Raw genomic sequence first — 19815 nt, forward strand, 5'->3', positions numbered from 1 at the left:
TTTATTTTTTATTTTTCTTTTGGCTGGGTTGGGTCTTCATTGCTGCATGCGGGCTTTCTCTAGTTGCGGCGAGCGGGGGCTGCTCTTCGTTGGGGTGCACAAGCTTCTCATTGCGGTGGCTTCTCTTGTTGTGGAGCATGGGCTCTAGGTGCACGGGCTTCAGCAGTTGTGGCACATGGGCTCAGTAATTGTGGCTCGTGGGCTCTGGAGCGCAGGCTCGGCAGTTGTGGCGCACAGGCTTAGTTGCTCCGTGGAATGTGGGATCTTCCCAGACCAGGGCTCAAACCTGTGTCCCCTGAATTGGCAGGCAGATTCTTAACCACTGTGCCAACAGGGAAGTCCCATATCCCTTTTTAAAAGAGAGAAAAAAGCGAACAAAGTACAGGGAACAATTAGTTTGTTATTCTGTTTCCGGCACTATGTAGAACATGTAGCAATCTAATTAATTTTCCATGATATTTATCTTAAAAAAATCCTTAAAATAGAAAAATCTATCCAGTTACCCTAACTTGATATAAATATTCATATAATTCTCATTGTCCTAAGAGTGTGTCAAGCAACTTTATGACCTAAAATTATTATTCTTACATGGACTTATCAACTAGGATATCTCCCAGGTAAATCCCTCAAATACTGGTTATCCTGGAGAATAATTTTTAAATTTTAAAATCAGTCTCGTGAGTTTGGTTAGTGACCGATTTCTTGAATCTGCTCATCTCTGGCTAAAGTAATACACTGGGTCAAGGAACCTCTAAAGCTGAGAATCACAGCATAAACCCATGGTGAAACTTCCACTCTATGAAACAAAATGTGAAGTTGAATTATAAAAATTAGGTACAAAGGAGACTGAATATTAGGTGACCAGATAAAATTTCTAATTTCTAAGTTTAAAAAGCATGGGGAAAAGACACAATTTGATTATGTTTAAACTTCTACACAATACTAGCAAAAATTTTAAAATAAACAGCAAACTAGGAATATATCTGAACAAATAAAAGGTTTAACAACATCTTTGTGGGACATTAAAAAAAAAAAAAACCAATCAAAACGATATCTCCTGAGGATGACTAGTTTAACTTGATAGCAAGGCTATTTGACAAATGTATTTTACTTACTTTTACCATCATCATCATGAATTCACAAAAATGCCAGAAAAATAGGTCCTGCAAAAAAATCTTCAAGAAAGCAAACACTTATTTACACTGTGTTTTGCACTGTACAGAGCAAAGAATTCCTTGCTTGAAGACTAGTGTATGTCGCGTAAATTAAAAAAAAAAAAAAGACTTGGTGGTGGTGGCCTATAGTCCACAAGATAACAGGTAGATGACAAGACACAGGAAAGACAGAAGTGGTAGTGTTAAGCAATACCTCCTTCACTTGATACCATCAAGGCAACAGGTGAATATTTTTTACTATTTATTTTTTGTAGGCAACATCTGCATATGATACAAAAGGCACAGAAGGATGCACAATAAAAAGTGAAGTCCTTCCCATACTCCACCCTCCCCTTCCCTGGTACAAGGCTGCTGTTACCACCAGCTTTTTGTGTCCTTCCCTAAGTAATTTTGCATGTACAAACACATATTTATACATTGTTTTATTCCACCTATACAAATGGTAGCAAAGATACACACCTGGGCAGCTTGCTTTTTTACTTAACATATCTTGGAGCTCATTCCATAACCTTGTAAACAGAACATCTCTTTCAACAGCTGCACTACATTCCTTTTTATATGGACACATAATTTATTAAACTGGTTCCAAAGAAAGGCATTCAGATTGTTTCCAACCTTTTGTCATTATTAACAATGTCGCAATACACTTCCTGGTACACACTTTACTATTATTTCACACTTGGCAAGTTTATCACCAATCCTGACAGAATCTTAAAACATATATTACATAACAAAAGAATATATTAAAAAAAAAGAATATATTGATCTTAACTTAAAGACTTTTTTAAATAACCCACAGGACAATTCTTACTTGGTTTTTACGGTTTTCCTTTCACTCTATCCATCATACCAATATTAGCCCTTTTATCACAACTTTCTATGATTTAGGAAACGTCCCCCAACTTTTCAGGAAAAATCTTTTCAGAGTATGAAGCTCACTAAAATTTCCTCAAATCCTAGGGAAGTGTTAATTTGTTATTATAACTATTTACTCTAAATTGTTATAAAACACTAAATTTAATGAATTTGTATTAAACTGTTAATAGTATTGATGACTTTGAGACAACCAATAAAGCATTATTATTTAAGCAGAACCAGTTTTCTTTTTAATCCATCATTTGCTTAATATAAAAAACAATCTACTCTGTAATTTTGATGTAGACCTTTAAAGTAAGTCTCCTTTACACAAAGTTATTTTTACAGATATACTAATCATTTGGCGAAATAATTATTAACTCAGTTGTTCTTGTGTGTAACAAAGCCTACTACTCTCTTAGATAATATCTTACCAAGACAGGAAGTAATGATGGAAAGATAGTGGCTGATATGTTTGTTTGTTTGAGGCAGGTGGTTGTGATTGGTGATAAATGACTTGAGGGCGATAAATTGCTTTAATTCTTTGAGTTCTTCCAAGTTTACATACAGGTGGTGGTTCAGGCTGGAAAAGTTCAGCTGCAGAAGGCTTGAAATCACACTTCCGTGAACAGCTTGCTCACTCAAACATTAACCAAGATTTTTCAATAACCAATGCCTTATTAAGGATTACTATATGGTTTAAATCCCATTGAAATTGTTTGACTGAGTAGGAAAATATGGTTAAATAAACCCAAGAATAACCCTAAAATTTTCCTATTAAGGAGTTAGGGGAGAAAATGTAAGTGATTATTAGTATATTCAGTCACTAGTGCCCTAAGAGGGAGTTGGGGTATAATAACTTCTAATCTTGAAACACTCACTGTGCAGAAAAGAGTCCTGAGGTGAACGGAGAAGGAGCTACTCACAAGGAATTTCTTGACAAATTAAATCTGCATATATAAAATAAGTTTGAGTATAGGGTCATTTCACCAAAAGCCCCAGATGAAGCTTCAAATTTGAAGTGCCTACTTGGATGCTAACCTAAAATACTTATAAATTGTGTGGAATATACAAAATTCTTCTTGGGAGCTCAGGAAATTGTCCTGAAACACAGATCCATGGAAAGGTCACATGTTATTAGCAGATAGCAAAACAAAGAAGTTTCAATAGGACCACCACTGCCAGCCTCACCCAACCACCAATACCCACTACGACGTTACAAGGGCAGATACAGTCCTCCCTCCATATCCACAGGAGATTGGTTCCAGGACTCCCACAGATACCAAAATCCACAAATGTTTAAATCCCTTGTATAAAGTAGCGTAGTACTTGCATACAACCTACGTGCATCCTCAAGTATACTTTAAATAATCTCTAGATTACTTATAATACCTAATACAACGTAAATGCTATGTAAATAGTTGCCAGCATGGCAAATTCAAATTTTGCTTTATGGAAGTTTCTGGAATTTTTTTTCAAATATTTTCGACTGATGGTTGATTGAATCCTTGGATGCAGACCCCAAGGATATGGAGGGTCAACTGTACTCTGAACTGCAGGCTCCCACATTTGTGATGGAATGCTTCTCACATGGGCAACTCTATGTAGTATGTACCAAGATAAGTAGCAAGGACGTATCTGTTTAATTATGCTTAACAATTCTCCTAAGTAGCACTGGGAAGGCCAGATAAATGATGGGAGATAAATATATCCCTATTTCTACTGATACTTTTAACAGACTCCCCGAAGCAAATTTGGTAAACTATCCTCCCAGATACTAATCACATATTAATATTAATTAATATTAATCACATATTAATAGTAATACATAATTATTGCTATACATAACCTCTTGCTGCTTTGGTAAATTCCCATAACACTTATGATCCCACTCATTCATGCAGCATTTAACAAATATCTCTAATTATCATAGCTGTATATTTTATACTATTTAGCTAAAAAAACAAATATGTTCAATTAATTGTTATACAAACAAGGAGCTGTGGAATAGTAATTAATGCTGTTTTCCAGATCAATTATTATCAATAGAGAAAATATTTCTTAATGAATCTCAGATGTCTTAATTTTTGAACATTTTTAATTTTAAAATATCCCATCTAAAACCCCAAGAAACAAACCAACCAGTGGAGCCCAAAAGTAGCTGCATAGTGTGTGGGAAGTCTCTTTGAGGAAAAACCGAAGTTTATAATGCCTTATATGATATTTTTTCTTATATTAAATAACAAGAACAAATGTAAAATTCAGTGCGGATTGATGTGAGACGATCTTTAAGTACAAGGGCTCACTACTTCTTCGCTTCCCCCGCAGTGACCAATAAAGTTCTATGACATTGTTAGTACTCATTTGATATGGACTGATTAATTTTAGAAAACAAAACTCTACAAGTCTGAGAAAATAAAGCCATTCTACTGCCTCCCAAAAAAGAATAAATGCAAATTAATAGTACTCAAGTAAAGAATATATCAAAAAAAGAAATCCAGTCATCCAATCAGCACTCACCACAATCACAAAAACATCCCCTAATTTGGTGTTTATTTTACCTATTTTTTTTTGACCATTATTCTTACATTAAGATTGAATGTAAATATTAAATAAGCTTCCTAATGACCAGGAAAAAACTGTATCTCATTGAAATAAATTAGAACATTATGATGGGGGCGGGGGGAGCAGAACTAAAATTCTGTGTTCTCAAAGATGAAGAGCAAAGTTTCTTGTATGTACTTTTAGTTTTTAAAAACCAATACAGCTAACTCTCATTATTTTAATTATAGTTAAAATAATAAAAACCTATTTAACACCAAACATTCTTCCCTCTAGAAAAGCACTAGTGGTCTACAGTGATATTAGAAAACAGTTTACAAATGAGAATCATCCTGAATTAATGTTTCCTCATTTCTTAATTTTCCCATATGAAATTAACTGTAGGTCAGCTATACCTTTTGTATGTTCAGTCCCTCTGCTTCCCTTCTCCCTCACCCCTTACTTTGTAAATCATAGTAATCATCCCCTCTGTCCACAGTAATTGATCCAGACAGGGAAACCTGATCCAAGCTCGAGCCAATCAAGCTCCTCTCTCTTGGGAATTTGATTTTCAAAGTCAGAGATGGCTATCACCTAAGGGAGCATCCTAAAGAGAAAGGCTGCCAGTTCTGGCTGTTGAGATCCCAGGAGCTGTCTGCCTTTGTCTCAGGCCACTCTAAGGTTTAGGCATCTTGGTCTTCCTTCAAACATATTGGCATTTTGCTTAACACAATCTCTTTCCATTGCTTGCAGACAAAGAATCCAAATGATTCACAAAACAAACTCATTGCAACATGGTATGTATACAGCTGGCTCTCTAAGTTCACATCTGGTGCTAGTAATAACTGAATATAATATGATTAACTTGTGTATACCTGAAACTAATTGTAAATCAACTATACTTCAATTAAAAAAATGATTAACTTCTAAATTTTAATATTTATGCTGTCAAGAACCTCTAAAACATGGTACTGCAGGATACAGGGATGATATAATACTATTTAGTATTTAGTTTTTTTGTAATTGTTCTCTTAAATATCATATAAGGCATTACAGACTTATGTTTTTCCTCAGAGACTTGCCACACACTATGAAGCCACTTTTGGGCTCCACTGGTTTGTTTGTTTCTTAGGGTTTTAGACGGTATATTTCAAAATAATAGTATTTAATTCTTTTATATTGTTTCCATGTGTACTTTTTTCCCCCCCAATTTAATTTTAAACTTAAGAAAGTCAGAAGACAAATGTTTTAAAGTTTCTTTCCACCACTCCTCAGAACCAGAGGCTGTCAAGCCCAACTCTAGAATAAAAGTTTGGATCAGGAAATGCTGATATGTGTAAGTTTCTAATTAAGAAGGTCCAGGAGAGATTTAAAAGAAAAAAATTTAGACAGGAACAAAATGACATTAGTCTGCAAAAGTGGCTCCTGAGTCTTAACTTCTTAGTTTGCTCCTAGGTCCTCCTCTTCCCAAAATCACTCTCGCAACTAAGTGAGTTTCTGCTGGGAGAGGAGATGAAGGCAGTCAGTGTTACAACCCGAAACAATGATGTCTCTTTTTAGCAATTGTGTTGTGGGCTAACAAGCTCATGCACATAGCCAAGAGGCATTTCTCAGGCCACTTAGGCCTCTAAAATAGTATGTGTCTTCTCTTTGTCCTTTTTGCTCTGAATACATGAGCACTGTACAGTAATCACAGAGCTCAAAATGAACATCAATCAAGAAGTCAGAGTAAACACTACGGATGACAGCAGAGCACAGCAATGTCGCAGACCCCATGCCTTTGAACTATTCCAGCAATCAAAAAAGTGTTCCCACTTCCTACCTAGTCTTCAAGCTTCTTAGAAACCTAACAATCTTTTGAGTCGGTGCTTACTACCTGTGCTGTTTTTCTTGGTAAACACTGAAAGGCCTGTGTCCCTTTCCTGATGAAACATTTCACTATTTGCCAAAACTAAAACATATCAATCCACAGCAATAAAGCAATTATAAACAAGGATGACTGTTCTTTTATAAAAACATTCATATAATTGCAATTAGCTTATGATTTCAAAGTAGAGCAGGTTTAAGTTACTAGCAGTAAGTTGATCAAATTAAACTATTCAACAGTAACCAGACACACTAGATAGGAAAACATATACAGGGTATCTGAATTTCTTTTTAGCAAAGACACCCAAGTATACTGCTCAGTTATCTCTTAAAGGCTTACGGTATCTGCTTTACCTTACAGTATTATGGTTACCTTCCAGTTTCATACACAGATAAATGTCACACAAATGACAAAAATCTCAAGTACCTTGTATTTTGTACCTTAAATTACCATTATAAAACAACTCACAATGAAAATGGAACGAGGCATTGCCTTGGAGGATCTCAGTTTCCTAATTAAGAAGCTCTAGACTCTAGGTACCAAACTCTAATATACACACTTACTAAACAACGGTCAGAGATGACCAGGGTCATAGTCAGGAAGATCAGACATGCAAGCAAAAAATGCATAAACCAATAATGTTGTGCAGCTCTCTGTAAATGCTTGATAAAAATTCACTTAATCATTACATTTATGGAGGTATTTTCTTAAAACACATTGAAATTGAACTGCAGATTTCAAGTCAAAACAGTTTTCTCTCATGAATAAAATTCTTCCTTTAAAAGGGTTTTTAAAAGCTTGATACAAAAATCCCATTTTAAAAAATTTCATGGGACCTCTTCTTTTTAAAATGGAATTTTATTATATTGAATTAAATATAATTAAAAGTTGGTCCAATGTAAAGAACCATTCCATCTTGGAGCCAGAGTAGCCATGGGAACTGTCCTCTATTTACTGTTCTTTCTTTCTTTCCTTCTTTCTTGACTGAAGTATAGTTGATTTACAATGTTGTGTTAGTTTCAGGTGTACAGCAAAGTGATTCAGTTATACATACATATGTATATTTTTAAATAAACATTTATTTATTTATTTTTGGCTGCGTTGGGTCTTCATTGCTGCACACGGGCTCTGCCTAGTTGTGGCGAGCGGGGGCTACTCTTCGGTGCAGTACGCGGGCTTCTCATTGCGGTGGCTTCTCTTGTCGCGGATCACGGGCTCTAGGCATGCGGGCTCAGTAGTTGTGGCTCATGGGCTCTAGAGCGCAGGCTCAGTAGTTGTGGCACACAGACTTAGTTGCTCCGTGGCATGTAGGATCTTCCCAGACCAGGGATCGAACCTGGGTCCCCTGCATTGGCAGGCGGATTCTTAACCACCGTGCCACCGGGGAAGTCCCATACATATATATTTTTTTCAGATTCTTTTCCCCTTATAGGTTATTACAAAATATTGAGTATAGTTCCCTGTGCTATACATACTTATTGTTCTTTTCAACTGCTTTCCCCAGACAATACTGAATACCTCAATATCCCTTTGACGTTAGATACAAGTATTCTAATATCACCAGTCTTCACTTATTGGTATGTAGCTCAACCACATTAATCTTTGGTGTCAAAATCTGACCTAGTCCCCAAAAGATACTATAAGTAGATTTGTATTCAGTTACAGTAAGTAAGCTATTAACTATATTATCAATTTACCAGTTCACTCTAGATTTGTTCTAGCAAAAGTTTTTCCTAGAGATACTTAAAACTACCGAACTAACTCACCCGTTCTCACCAAAATTAAAGAAACAGAATAATATTGATCTGATACTGAGACAACCTCATATAATTTAAAAATATATACCTCAAAAATAGTGATAATGGTATATTATATACATTAATACAATAAGTTGAAATAGTGAACAACTTGGGACATCCTCATTGACCAAACTTTGAGATCTACTGTCCTCAACAAGGAAAAACTATTTACTAGAATCACAGGGCATTCAACTGAAATTTGCTGAGGAAATACACAAAAATGATACAATTATCAGTTATCTATTTTCTCATAGATACAAGAAATAAGTCTAAAGTAAACTAGTAAAGCCTTTGAACATAATGGTACAATGTAAAAAACACTAGCTAAAAATACTACTTAACAAATGTTAATCCAAGGAAAGTTGGGGATTCCACGTTAAACTCATGCCAATAGTCAATTAAATTGTCCAGGGGTATGTTAAAATAATTCAGGAAAGGGCTAAACTACTGAATTCACAGAAATTTCTAAGGGTGATCCAGGTCACTCAATAATTATTTGTTGAGTATTTACTTCCTCTCTGCCTCACACAGTACTGGGTGCTATGGAAGAAAACAAAAAAGGAACAAGTCCTCTTTTTGAGAAAGCGTACATTCTAGTAGGGAAAACACAGTAATCCGAGAAAGCAGGAGTTAACCAAGTACACCACACACTGGTATACATTTATGTAGGCACTTGGGAAATACTACATATAAAAAACAATCCTGATAGGAGACACAGAAATAGCAATTGTTATAAAACTGGAAGAATGGCTTACCTTAAATGCTAATTCTCCACCATCTTCAAAATTATGGAAAGTGGCTTAGAAGATAATTTTAGCTGTATAAGGTCAAGGCATTAAAAAACACTGAAATTATTCTCTTTTAAATTATCTTTCAACCTTTCTGATTATTTCAAGGAGAACGTCTCAGTTGCGGCTGGTATGTCTTTTACATTTCTTTATCACTTGCTAATAGCTGGTTTCAGAGCCTTCAGCAAATACCAGCATCTAGCTAGAAATTAACATTTTTTTTCATTGTGTTTACTTTTATGGCCAACTTTATATAGCAAGTGACAGGATATACTTTCCCTTTATAATTAATTTTAGTTAATATTTTCTCTTTATATTAACTTTAAAGCCCTGGGGGAAAAAACACAAAGAAATACTCTTCTAGCTAGTCCTGATGACAGGCAACTTCATGCCTGTAGTTGTAGCTAAGACTACCAAGCTTTACTTTCTCCAGAACAATAAATAAGCCCATGCTTAAGGTCTGGTATAAAGTACAATAGTTAAAATCTCTGTAGTTTCTACTCAACAAAATAAAGAAAATAAAGAATAATAGATTATTTTGAGAGTATTTGGGGAGAAAAAAACAGTAATATTCTCCTAATAAAACTATTTTTGTGTTGCCAGGAAGGAGCCTTCCTATTCCCATACTTTAACCCTTTGAAAAACCTGTACTAGTACCCTTCTCTATCCCCACCCTGGGAAATACTTGTTTAAGAAACAGTTGTCCACTAGACTATAAGCTCCCTGTGGGCACAAGCCCTGCCTTTTTCAGCTTTTAACTCTGGGGCTAAGTGGTCCCCTGTAGGTATTATGTGATTGTTGGAGAATGAACTGTGCCAGGAATTGGTCCTATACTTAATTCTTCTTCTCTTTTTCTTAAAAGACCTATCGATTTAAAATTAAGTCATCCTTTCATGCAAGTCCTACACACTTATTTAAGGATCTAGTGTATCTAACAAGTTATAAGTAACTTCCTATAAATCTTGAATCTAAAATACAGGTCTTAAGTGCTATGATGATGAAAATGCCACTAGCTTTGCATATATTCTTTCCAAAAAGGCATTTTATATATTAAAATATATAGTTAAATGCAGTGTCAGCTTTTCTTTTTAAAAAAACTGTATTTTTATTGGAAAAAATTCCTTATTTTATGATTCCATTAGAGATACATTATGTGTATACCACTTCTGGAGAAAGACTGTATAAAATTTGAGATTATGGCATGAATATGACAAAAATATACTGCTTAAACTCTAACAAAGTGCATATTATTTTCAATAATACACAAAATTTGAATCATCAAACATGGCAATTCAAGCTCAAAATGTCTTTCCTAAAGTTGACTTTTCCCAGCTCTCTATACATACTTATTAAGAATTTCAACATTCCATAACCATCAATTTTATAAGTCAGGAGAACTTCAGTAAGTAGATGTCAGCTTGCTAGGACTGACCAGATGATATAAAGTTACCAAGGTGAATCACAAGGGATATTCTTAAGTCTATTCATTACTTATCTGCCTGCACTAACAAGACATAAGAATCCTTCTAATGATGAGCTCTTAAAAGGCACTAGAAGAATACAACACTTTTTAAATTATATAAGGAAGGTAGTAAGTCAAAACTTTCCAGGTGAGTAAAGTCTGCCTAACAAGTCTGCTCATATGTTTCTTCTCTATCTTCAGCTAACATTTTAAAGCCAAACTTGGCTCCTTCTCAGTCACTTCTCTCTAGGCTTTCCAAGGGCATCAGATCAGATTGGTCCATGAGCTCCTTCAAGACTACTTTTTACAGTAACACAGTAGCACCTTCTCCAATCAACAAACAAAGGGATGTTAAAACTGAGGATCTTTCAGAATAAAGGTAGAATGGTCACATTCCCAAAACCTTCTTACAAGCCATAATGTAGCTGAACCCAAGTACCACTAATTTCTGTGTAAGGAAGATGTCAGAAATGACAGCGAAGTAAATAAACAGGTCTCAGCCTCTCCCCTCCTACCCAGAAAGAGTTAGGTATTTTCATACTTCTTTCCCCACAGCACAGCCAGATCTGATTTTAAGACAAAAGGAAGGTGAAGCCCAGCCTTCTGGAGCAGCTCCTAAGGCAGTGTGAGGCAACCCCTTTAGGGGTGTTATTAAGTAAGGTATGTGTGTTGCCAGAGGGGTGGAGGAATAGAAGGCTAGAAGGGAGGTGGTGGTGGTGGTGGTGGTGCTAGTGGTAATACTAAGAGGCAACTGGTGCAATAGCTGTCTTAACCAAGGAATGGGCAGGATGGATTTCTGCATGCAAAAAACAAGATTTTTATTTAACTTTTGATGTGCCTATGATTACCTTTTCTGCATGCTCAAATGGTACTCAATTTTAGGTAGAAAACTTCCAATCAAGTGGGCCTATGAACTTGTTAGAACGTACACAGCATCATTATATTGTGCCAGGTAAGTTCATGAAGAACAAACATTCTTGCAACCTAAACAGACAGTAGTTAACATCAGATATTACACTACCATTCGTTTTGAAAGTGGTTATTGCTCAACTATTTCGAATTTTGAAATTGGTAATAGTTATCTAAGAGCCTTTACACAGGCCTAGCCTCTAGTCTGCTTCAAAGCAAACGACAAATAGGAAGAAAGCTTACATTGAAAACCACGTGTCTCCCGGTAGGAAGTACCTTACCATTCCATTTCCCGAAAGTTCACTCTAGATGTGAGCGTAACACTGTAAATATTTCTAAATACTAGATTTGACACTCGTGTATTTCACTTGCCTCAATCGTAAAAGAGCTGGGTGGGATTCCCACCTCTGGGACCAACATGTAAAATTAATCTCCCCTTAGTATACCTGGTACCGAGTAAAAACACCGGGGCCACTAAACAGTCATCAAACAGCCCTAAGCCCCGGAGGTGGGTTCTCATGTCAACAAAGTGGCCCGGAGGAGGCAAAGCTCTGCAAGCTCGGGGCCTGCAGGTGGGGGAGTAGTGAGTCTGGATTTCAGGGCGTTTCGGCCCACTTGGTCTCCCTGAGCGGATGGGTGATGATGGGGAAGGTTTTGCGGCCCCGTAGGATCTCCGCCCAGAGTCGCCAGCAGGCCTCGGGCAGTAGCTCCTCAAATTCGAACAGTAGCCCACCTCCACCCCGGCCTCAGTCCTGGGTTTGAGCACTGGTCCCCAGACCGAAAACTGCAACTCCCCAGGCATCGCGCATCTCAAAGGCTCCCCGTCAAGCCGCATCTTCCTCCTGAGCCACCCCGAGCCCTCAGCCCAAGGCCCCAGGGCAGGGGTCTCCGACCTCCCGCCATTTCTCCACGTCGCCGCAGCTCATAATAAGAGGAAAGAACCTCAAGGTGACACCTTATTTTGGACGGTGGATGCGAGTTCTGGGCCCGAGCTCAGGGGCCGGCTTCCCATCAGAGCCCGGCCGCCTCACCTGGCAGCGGCACACGATGTCTGCGTCCTGCGCCAGCAGATCCACCACCTTCCCCTTGCCTTCGTCGCCCCACTGCGCGCCGAGCACCACCGTCACCCGGTTCCCTCCGGGCCGCGCCCTGGGGCGGCCGCAGTCGCCGTTGGGCAAGGAGGATGCCGCCGGGTTGGTCTCTGCGAACGCCATGGCTCCAGAGACGCGAGGAGAGCCCGAAGGGGACGCGGGCGGCCGGGAGTGCTCGAACTGAACTGTCCTGCGGCCGCCAGCCACATGCGGAGGAAGAAGGAGCCAGAGCCAGCCCGCCCCCGCCCCCGCCCCCGCCCCCGCCCCCGCCCCGCCTGCCGGGTCGCCACCCTCCCGCCAGGCCCGCCCCACGCTCCCGCCGCCCTCTTGTCGGGGGAAACCAGGACCTCCCGGAGGACGCCGGCCTCGGCAGCACCGCCCCCCAGGAAAAGGCCACGCCCCTTCCACGGCCGGGCGCGCCCCTCCAGGGCGAACCGGGCGAGCGGAAAGGGGCGGGGGCGGGGCTTCGAGCGCGCTTCAGCCTCAACGCCCCGCCCACCCGCCCTTCCTCCCGCTTTTCAAACTGGAGAGGCGGGGAGGTGTGTGCCTGTGCGTCAGACTACAACTCCCGGCAGCGCTCTGGCGGAAGCGACGTATACCAGTGATTTGGTGTCTGCCATCTGCACGTTTCAGTCTCTGAAAATGTTCATATTTAAATAATTTTTAATTTGTTTTTATTAAGGGATGAGATAGCGTGTACAAAATACAAAGGGTGCAATTTCAAAATACAAATGGGATGAAATTGAAACGTACTATAGATTTAGAATTTGGAAAGTAAAGTTCTGGAAGTAAGAACAGAGATGGGAACAGGCATCAAAAAGGCGAACTCGAAAGTAAAGCAGTAATGTAGAGGACATTAGGCCTGTAAATCTAGAGAACACGTAGAGTCCTATACCTTCTCATATTACATATTAGTAACAGAAGTTCAGAGAGAAGGAATGAATTGCCCATGTCATACAATATATGCCGAATACTATAATGCACTTTTAATTCCCACAACCATATGAGGTAGGTAAAACTATCTTATCCTTATTTTACAGGGTTTAAAAGTTAGTAAACTTCCTCTAGTGAGGGCTGAATTGGTACCTAGATGGTCTGAGTCCAGAGCCCAGGTCCTTTCTGTAGTGTTTAGTGTTTCAGTTGTCGCTAGATTCCCAAGTATACTGTGAAAATAAATTAAGCTCATTTTAAGTGGAGTCAGGAAGCCCCAACGGGGTAGCTGTCATGCAGGTACCACTCCTAGCAGATTGCATAACCAGAAGGAAGAAGGAAGATAAGAATATTACTCTTCTTCTGGGATAAGGGAAGACATTTTTCACATAGGAATTTTATCTCCTGCTTTTAAAAAAAAGAAGGCAGATTCCTCCCTGCCCCAGCAACAATGCTCTAACCTTTGAAATCTTTTTGTCACTTTAGTTAAATGAAAAGGTATTATTTAATAATGATCTGTGATCCAATTTAGTCATGTCCAAAATTTTTGATATTTTTGAAAAACTTCCCCCAAATCAAACTATAAATGAAGTCTTTTTGACCTTAAGCTAACTTTGGGATTTTTTTGGAGGGCCTCTGGAGCATCTTGAAGGATCTGTTCTCTCTCTTTATTAAAAAGGAGATATTAAACTAATTAGGCTTATTCGGGAAATTACATGGGAAGCATTGTCAAATAATAATACTAAGCCTTCTTTATATTGCATCTGTATATGTTATAAATGTTTCAGAAATTATATGACATTCCTAGAAATCTTGATATGTTCTGGTGTATTATCATTCATAATTCTAGCTATTATCTTAAAATGTGTGTCATAGAACTTACCAAATTCCCATGTCAATTCCATTATAATGGACTCTTATTGGATCTTTAATAACAGACATTTAAGTCTTTTGTCATTCACAGAGAGTTATTGTTTTACTCTGATGCTTTGAAAAAATATTCCCATAAAAATGCTTCATCTTCAAGGAGATTCCTGGAAAAGACCCTAACAAATACTCTAGAACAGGGGTCCCCAACCCCCCAGGCCGCACAGTGGGAGGTGAGCGGCAGGGGAGCCAGCGAAACTTCATCTGCCGCTCCGCATTGCTCGCGTTACCTCCTGAACCATCCTCCCCACCCAACCCCCGTCCGTGGGGAAAAAATTGTCTTCCACGAAACCAGTGCCAAACCTGGTGCCAAACAGGTTGGGGACCACTGCTCTAGAATGCAGGTTTCTGATAACTTTAATATCATAACACTGAACTGGGTAAAAGTTTCTAAAACTTTAATGGAAAATTGATTGATTCATAAAGCTGCTAACCCAAGATCAAGATCAACAAGATTTACAGGAGGCTGAATGAACAAATGAGGATGATTATAATATTTATGATTTTTTATGCTGGTTCCCTAATGTTTTACTTTTCTGAATGAAGTCTTTTTGAGGAGGATTATAATTTTTATGACTTCTTGTGTTAGTCCCCTAATGTTTACTTTTCCAGATTTAAGGAAACTTTTTCTCTTAAGCATCTGTGACTTACAGCAATTGTAAACAAAGATGAAATATTTATCTTTTCCTACCTGATCCTTCCAGAATTTGGAAACTCTTAAGTATTTTTTCCTGACAGTACAGTTATTTACTTGAATTCAGTGAGAACCTGTTCTTCTTATAACAGGATACAATTGGAAATACTGACTAGGCTTTGACTGGAATGTCATATTTGAGAGAGAGCTACGTAGACTCAGATATGACCAATTTTAAGGAACTTCTTGGAAAAATAAGCCTGGTACCTTGCTTGTTAGTTTCCAGGAAAGTAATCTTAAAAAGAGCTTATATGGTCAATCACTATTCTTACTGCATTTATGTAAATAATCAAGCCAAATTTAATACAAATTAGTTTTACTATAATTATTTTTGATAAAAGGGGGATAGTTATGGAGAGCGAAATTATGTTTGCACCTTTGTAGATATTAGATTCTTGTTCTGTTAATTTTCTTTAAGGTTTTGTTATATATCTATAAGCTGGACTGGATCCTAAAATCTTCTTGTTTCCTCAATATCTGACTACAAATCTCCAAACTAATGTTTCCAATTTTCTCCAACCCTTCTGATTTGGAATCAATAAGAACAAAGGTTGCCTTTGAATTTCCTTGGAAAGGACTACACCAAGGTCTCCCTCACTACCCAGATGCAGCAAAACATCAAAGAGACTCAAACCCTGGGTAAACATCTCACAGCTAAAGAAGACTCCACCTGGCATCCCATCCTATAACAAGCACTGGAGACTGCTGAATCAAACTGATCAGGAATTGAAGGAAACAGCTGAAGGACACATCTTTCTTCCCAAAATGACTGGACCAGGCCTATGTACCTTTTTCCTCTATTACTTCTTGCCTTATCCTCTCCCTCTTCTTGGAAAGACAATGCTCTTATCTGCATTTTCAATCTGTTACAAAAGGGGGACACTTACCTAATTGTTGTGTTTGCCACCAGAAACTTCAATCCATTCATGACAATGGTGACCCTTTAGTCCATCCTGTAACAAATTTTTTCGCTTGTCCCAAGTGCTACTGCTAATTTCACTCAGCAACCCCTTGGCATCAGCTACAGAGTAAGATGTTTGAAGCCTTCCATTGGCCCACTCCATTAAGCCTCCTTAAAAGAGAACTTTCAGGAGGCCTACCTGACTCTGAGTTTGCCTCCAAAGGGAGAGCCTTTCTCCCATGGGTCGGAATAAGTTCCAGTGAATGCATGATTAAAAATCTTTCCAAACATTAGGAGAGCTAGTCAATTTCACAGCCAAAGCAATAGCAACCCAACAAGGATCACTTGACTCATTAGCTAAAGCATCAATAGTTTTGGAAAATTGCTTAGCCCTTGATTACCTACTTGCTGAACAAGAAGGCATTTTTTTCAATAGCAAATACCACCATTTACACATGGTTAAATGCCTCTGGAGAGACAAAAACTCAATTATACAAGATCAGGGAACTAGCCCACTGGTTACAACAAATTTCACCTGATCACCCCCCTCCCTTTTTTAACCTATTTAGCATTACCTTCAGATTTGGGCTCCTGGTTCAGAACCATCATGCAAACTGAACTTGTCATATTACTTTTAACTGTGCTTTGCATAATCATTTTAAGCTTTGTACCCATGAAATCTTTGTAAAAATTACATATACCCAATGTACCCATATACCCAATGTACCCATATACCCAATGTAACTGAACAGGACCCTTTTGGGGACAGACCCCCTCACCCCCCACCCCCACTCTCCCTGGCATGTCCTCCACCTGCCTCTCGTCTATAGGAAAACTTTAGCCTCTTAGGTCTTCCCTGAGTTCCAAAGAATAAATTTAATCAAAGAAGTGAGAAAATGCATAAAGAAAGGAAAACAGTCAAGCAAGACAAAATAACAATAGTAGCCATTAAACAAAGTCAAGGGCCTTTAGTTCCTCCTCAAGGGCTATAGCTAATATTCTGAGCCATATCCTTTGAGCTATTTTGCAGATACTGAAATCCCCACCAGGTGGATGAAGTTAACTTCTGCTGCCCACAAGCACATAGACCCCAGAGCATTTGGGAACCAGAGGTTGATGATGTTGACTCCCAATTACCTCACTACCAACCAATCAGAAGAATGTCCATGAGCTGAGCATGCACCCCAAAACTCCCTTCCCTCACCCTGTCTTTAAAGACCTTTTCCTGAAAGCCATCAGGAAGTTTGGGTCTATTAAGCACTAGCTACCTGGACTCCTTGCTTGGTGCTCTGCAATAAGCACTGCACTTTCCTTCATCACAACCTGGTGTCAGTAGATGGGCTTTACTGTGCATGGGTGAGTGGATCCAAGTTTGTTTCAGTAACACAAAAAGGGTGATAACTAGCTCAGCACTTTAAGATGATCTCCAATGTTTATGGCCTTGATAAGATAAAGACTTTAGATGGGAAATGCCTGAGAGTTATCCCTCCTACTTTTCTTTTTCCCTCAAATGTGGCCTCAGTGGTTTCCAGTCTGCACTTTCCCTCCAACGTGGGGCAGGACAACCAGGAAAGCTCCTTCCTGGCAACGTGGGACAAAACCTCTAAATGCGGAAAACCTGACTCTTGATCAGCGATGCTTTCAAGGAAAGATGGTGATCAAAGAGGGAAATGTGAAAATGAAAGAAACCTTATCTTAAATGGAGTCGGGAAGCCCTAAAGAGGGAGCTCTCACCCACCTGCCACTTGTTGCAGCCTGCATAACCAGCAGCAAGAAGGAAGAATGTTACTTTTCTTCTGGTATAAGGGAGGACGTTTTTCACAGAGCAGTTTTATCTCCTCTTTCAAGAAAAAGGAAGATCCCTCCCTGACCCAGCAACAATGCACTAACTACCACTTGCAGCCAATGAGAAACTGTCACAACCTCAGACTCAGGCTCTTCTACAATGAACTTTTGTTCAAAACAACCCTAGCAAATTCTTCCTAAAACCTAATAAAAGCAAGCCCCTTTCCTTTGTTCTCTGGACTTGCCCATGATTCACCATAGCTTGCCTGTCCTGAATTGCAATTCTCTGCTACTCCCAAATAAACCCATTTTGCTGGTAAAATAACTGGCTGTTTTATTTTTCAGGTTGACAGGTGATATAGACAAAAGGAGAAGGAAAAGTTAAAAATAAAAATCTAGGGAATTCCTTGGCAGTCCAGTGATTAGGACTCAGCACTTCCACTGCTGGGGACCCGGGTTCAATCCCTGGTTGAGAACTTCAGGGCCAAAAACAAAAAACAAACAACAAACAAACAAAGTCTAAACTTGGAAGCAGTTTAGATAATAGAAATAAATCCAAATACCTTGTAAAAGGACTAATTTTAATTGGTGTGATGTAAAGAAGCATATTTACATCAAGAGAGGAGGGTTTGTGTAATTTCCATAAAATAACACTAGGATGTCACTGTTTCAAATGTATTTATAATCCCTTGTTTAGAGTGCACTCTATTCAGTGGAGTGGTGGAAGGATGTTTTTAACTGGTCGACGCCACTAGCGGGTGGAATGGATACCTAATGAGGAGAGGCAAGGAAGAGATGATGGTCTTGAGTTTGACTTTTTGAGTTTATGGCCAAGTAGCTTCATTTTAATCATTGATATGCCCACCTTCGGTAGGACACAACATTTGAGTTTTGTTTGGGGCAGTGACAGGCAATGAATAACCATGTCTTAGCTTTGTATATACGAGGGTTTTCAAAGTATTGATACTTGAATATTCACGCACACACTCGCCTCTTATCCCTTGACCAGAGGCATCCACTTTAGAGCTGGCAGCCTCATAAAACCCAAGGGTTGAGACCAAAGAATACTTTTCAGAGTTCGAAAGTTAACCTCGCACCCTGGACTTAAACCACTTTTGCCACCTCAGCATTAAGTTTAAAAATATTTCAGGATACTTTCAAATGACATGGCTAGAGTCTTGTGGAAAAACAGCTGCAGGAATCCAGGGGGCACTGGCGAGTGACACAGTAACTTTAAGTCTTCGTGTGCTCTATCACCAGAAAGTCATTTACAGCTGCAGGTTTTCTAAGGCAAGAATTCAAGTCTCCAGGCCTGACCCGCATAAGCTGGGTGCAGTCACCTTTCCACTAGGAAGTGAAACTAGGAGATGACAGATGCTTGGGTTCCTCTGGAATGTGCTGCACCAATAGTAAGGGTAATCACTGTGGTGTGCCCAATCATTTTATAAAGCCAAGCACTAATTAACCCTCCCAAATTAGGAAATGGAATAATTTGTTAAGTATTTAGAAGTAAAACCTCATTTTAGACAGCTGACAAACAGCTTGGGGAGAGGGAAAATGTGTGTATGCCCTTTTAGCATGGAAAAATAGGAAACCACCCCCAGGATGGGGGACATACAAGCAACATCTATGTACTGCCTAAAATGCTGCTCTGATCACATCACTCCTCTGATCAAAGACCCTCAATGGCTCCCCAGAGTCAGTGGAATTATGTGCAAATGCTTCAGACTAGCATTCAAGACCCTAGCCTGCTTTTTCATCTCCACCCCACAAGGCCTCTTGGATCTGCTTCAGCCAGCCTGGACCCCTTGCTCTTTTGGAAATCTGAGCCACTTGAACAGGAACAGTTGCCCACCCCCACCGCCCAGTCAAGAGTAATACTTCAATTACCTGCCCCTGTGACGCTCTCGCCCACACCTGTCTGCCCACCCCTCCCCCACCCTAACCGCATTTTGTCCCTCCTTCGAGCCTCCCAGCACCCGGTTCTCATCACAGCATCTCTCTTTCTGTGGTGGTTGTGGACCTTAAGTCTGCATCGCCCTCCAAGGTTTATGCGCTTTTCCCACCAGGTCCGCGGTGTTGCCCGGGGAA

General features: G+C 39.3%; 1 protein-coding gene across 1 annotated transcript in view; it reads right to left on the minus strand.

The window, feature by feature from the left end:
- ADSS2 (adenylosuccinate synthase 2) overlaps positions 1 to 12695 on the minus strand; it is a 38907-nt gene extending 26212 nt beyond the window's left edge. Inside the window, exon 1 of the mRNA XM_068538507.1 lies at positions 12428 to 12695. Coding sequence (XP_068394608.1) covers positions 12428 to 12610 — 183 coding nt within the window. The 5' untranslated portion in view covers positions 12611 to 12695. The remainder of the gene's footprint in view (positions 1 to 12427) is intronic.
- Between the last annotated feature and the right edge of the window lie 7120 nt (positions 12696 to 19815).

The sequence above is a fragment of the Eschrichtius robustus genome, chromosome 3 (genome assembly GCF_028021215.1).
Source record: "Eschrichtius robustus isolate mEscRob2 chromosome 3, mEscRob2.pri, whole genome shotgun sequence".
NCBI classification, from domain to species: domain Eukaryota; kingdom Metazoa; phylum Chordata; class Mammalia; order Artiodactyla; family Eschrichtiidae; genus Eschrichtius; species Eschrichtius robustus.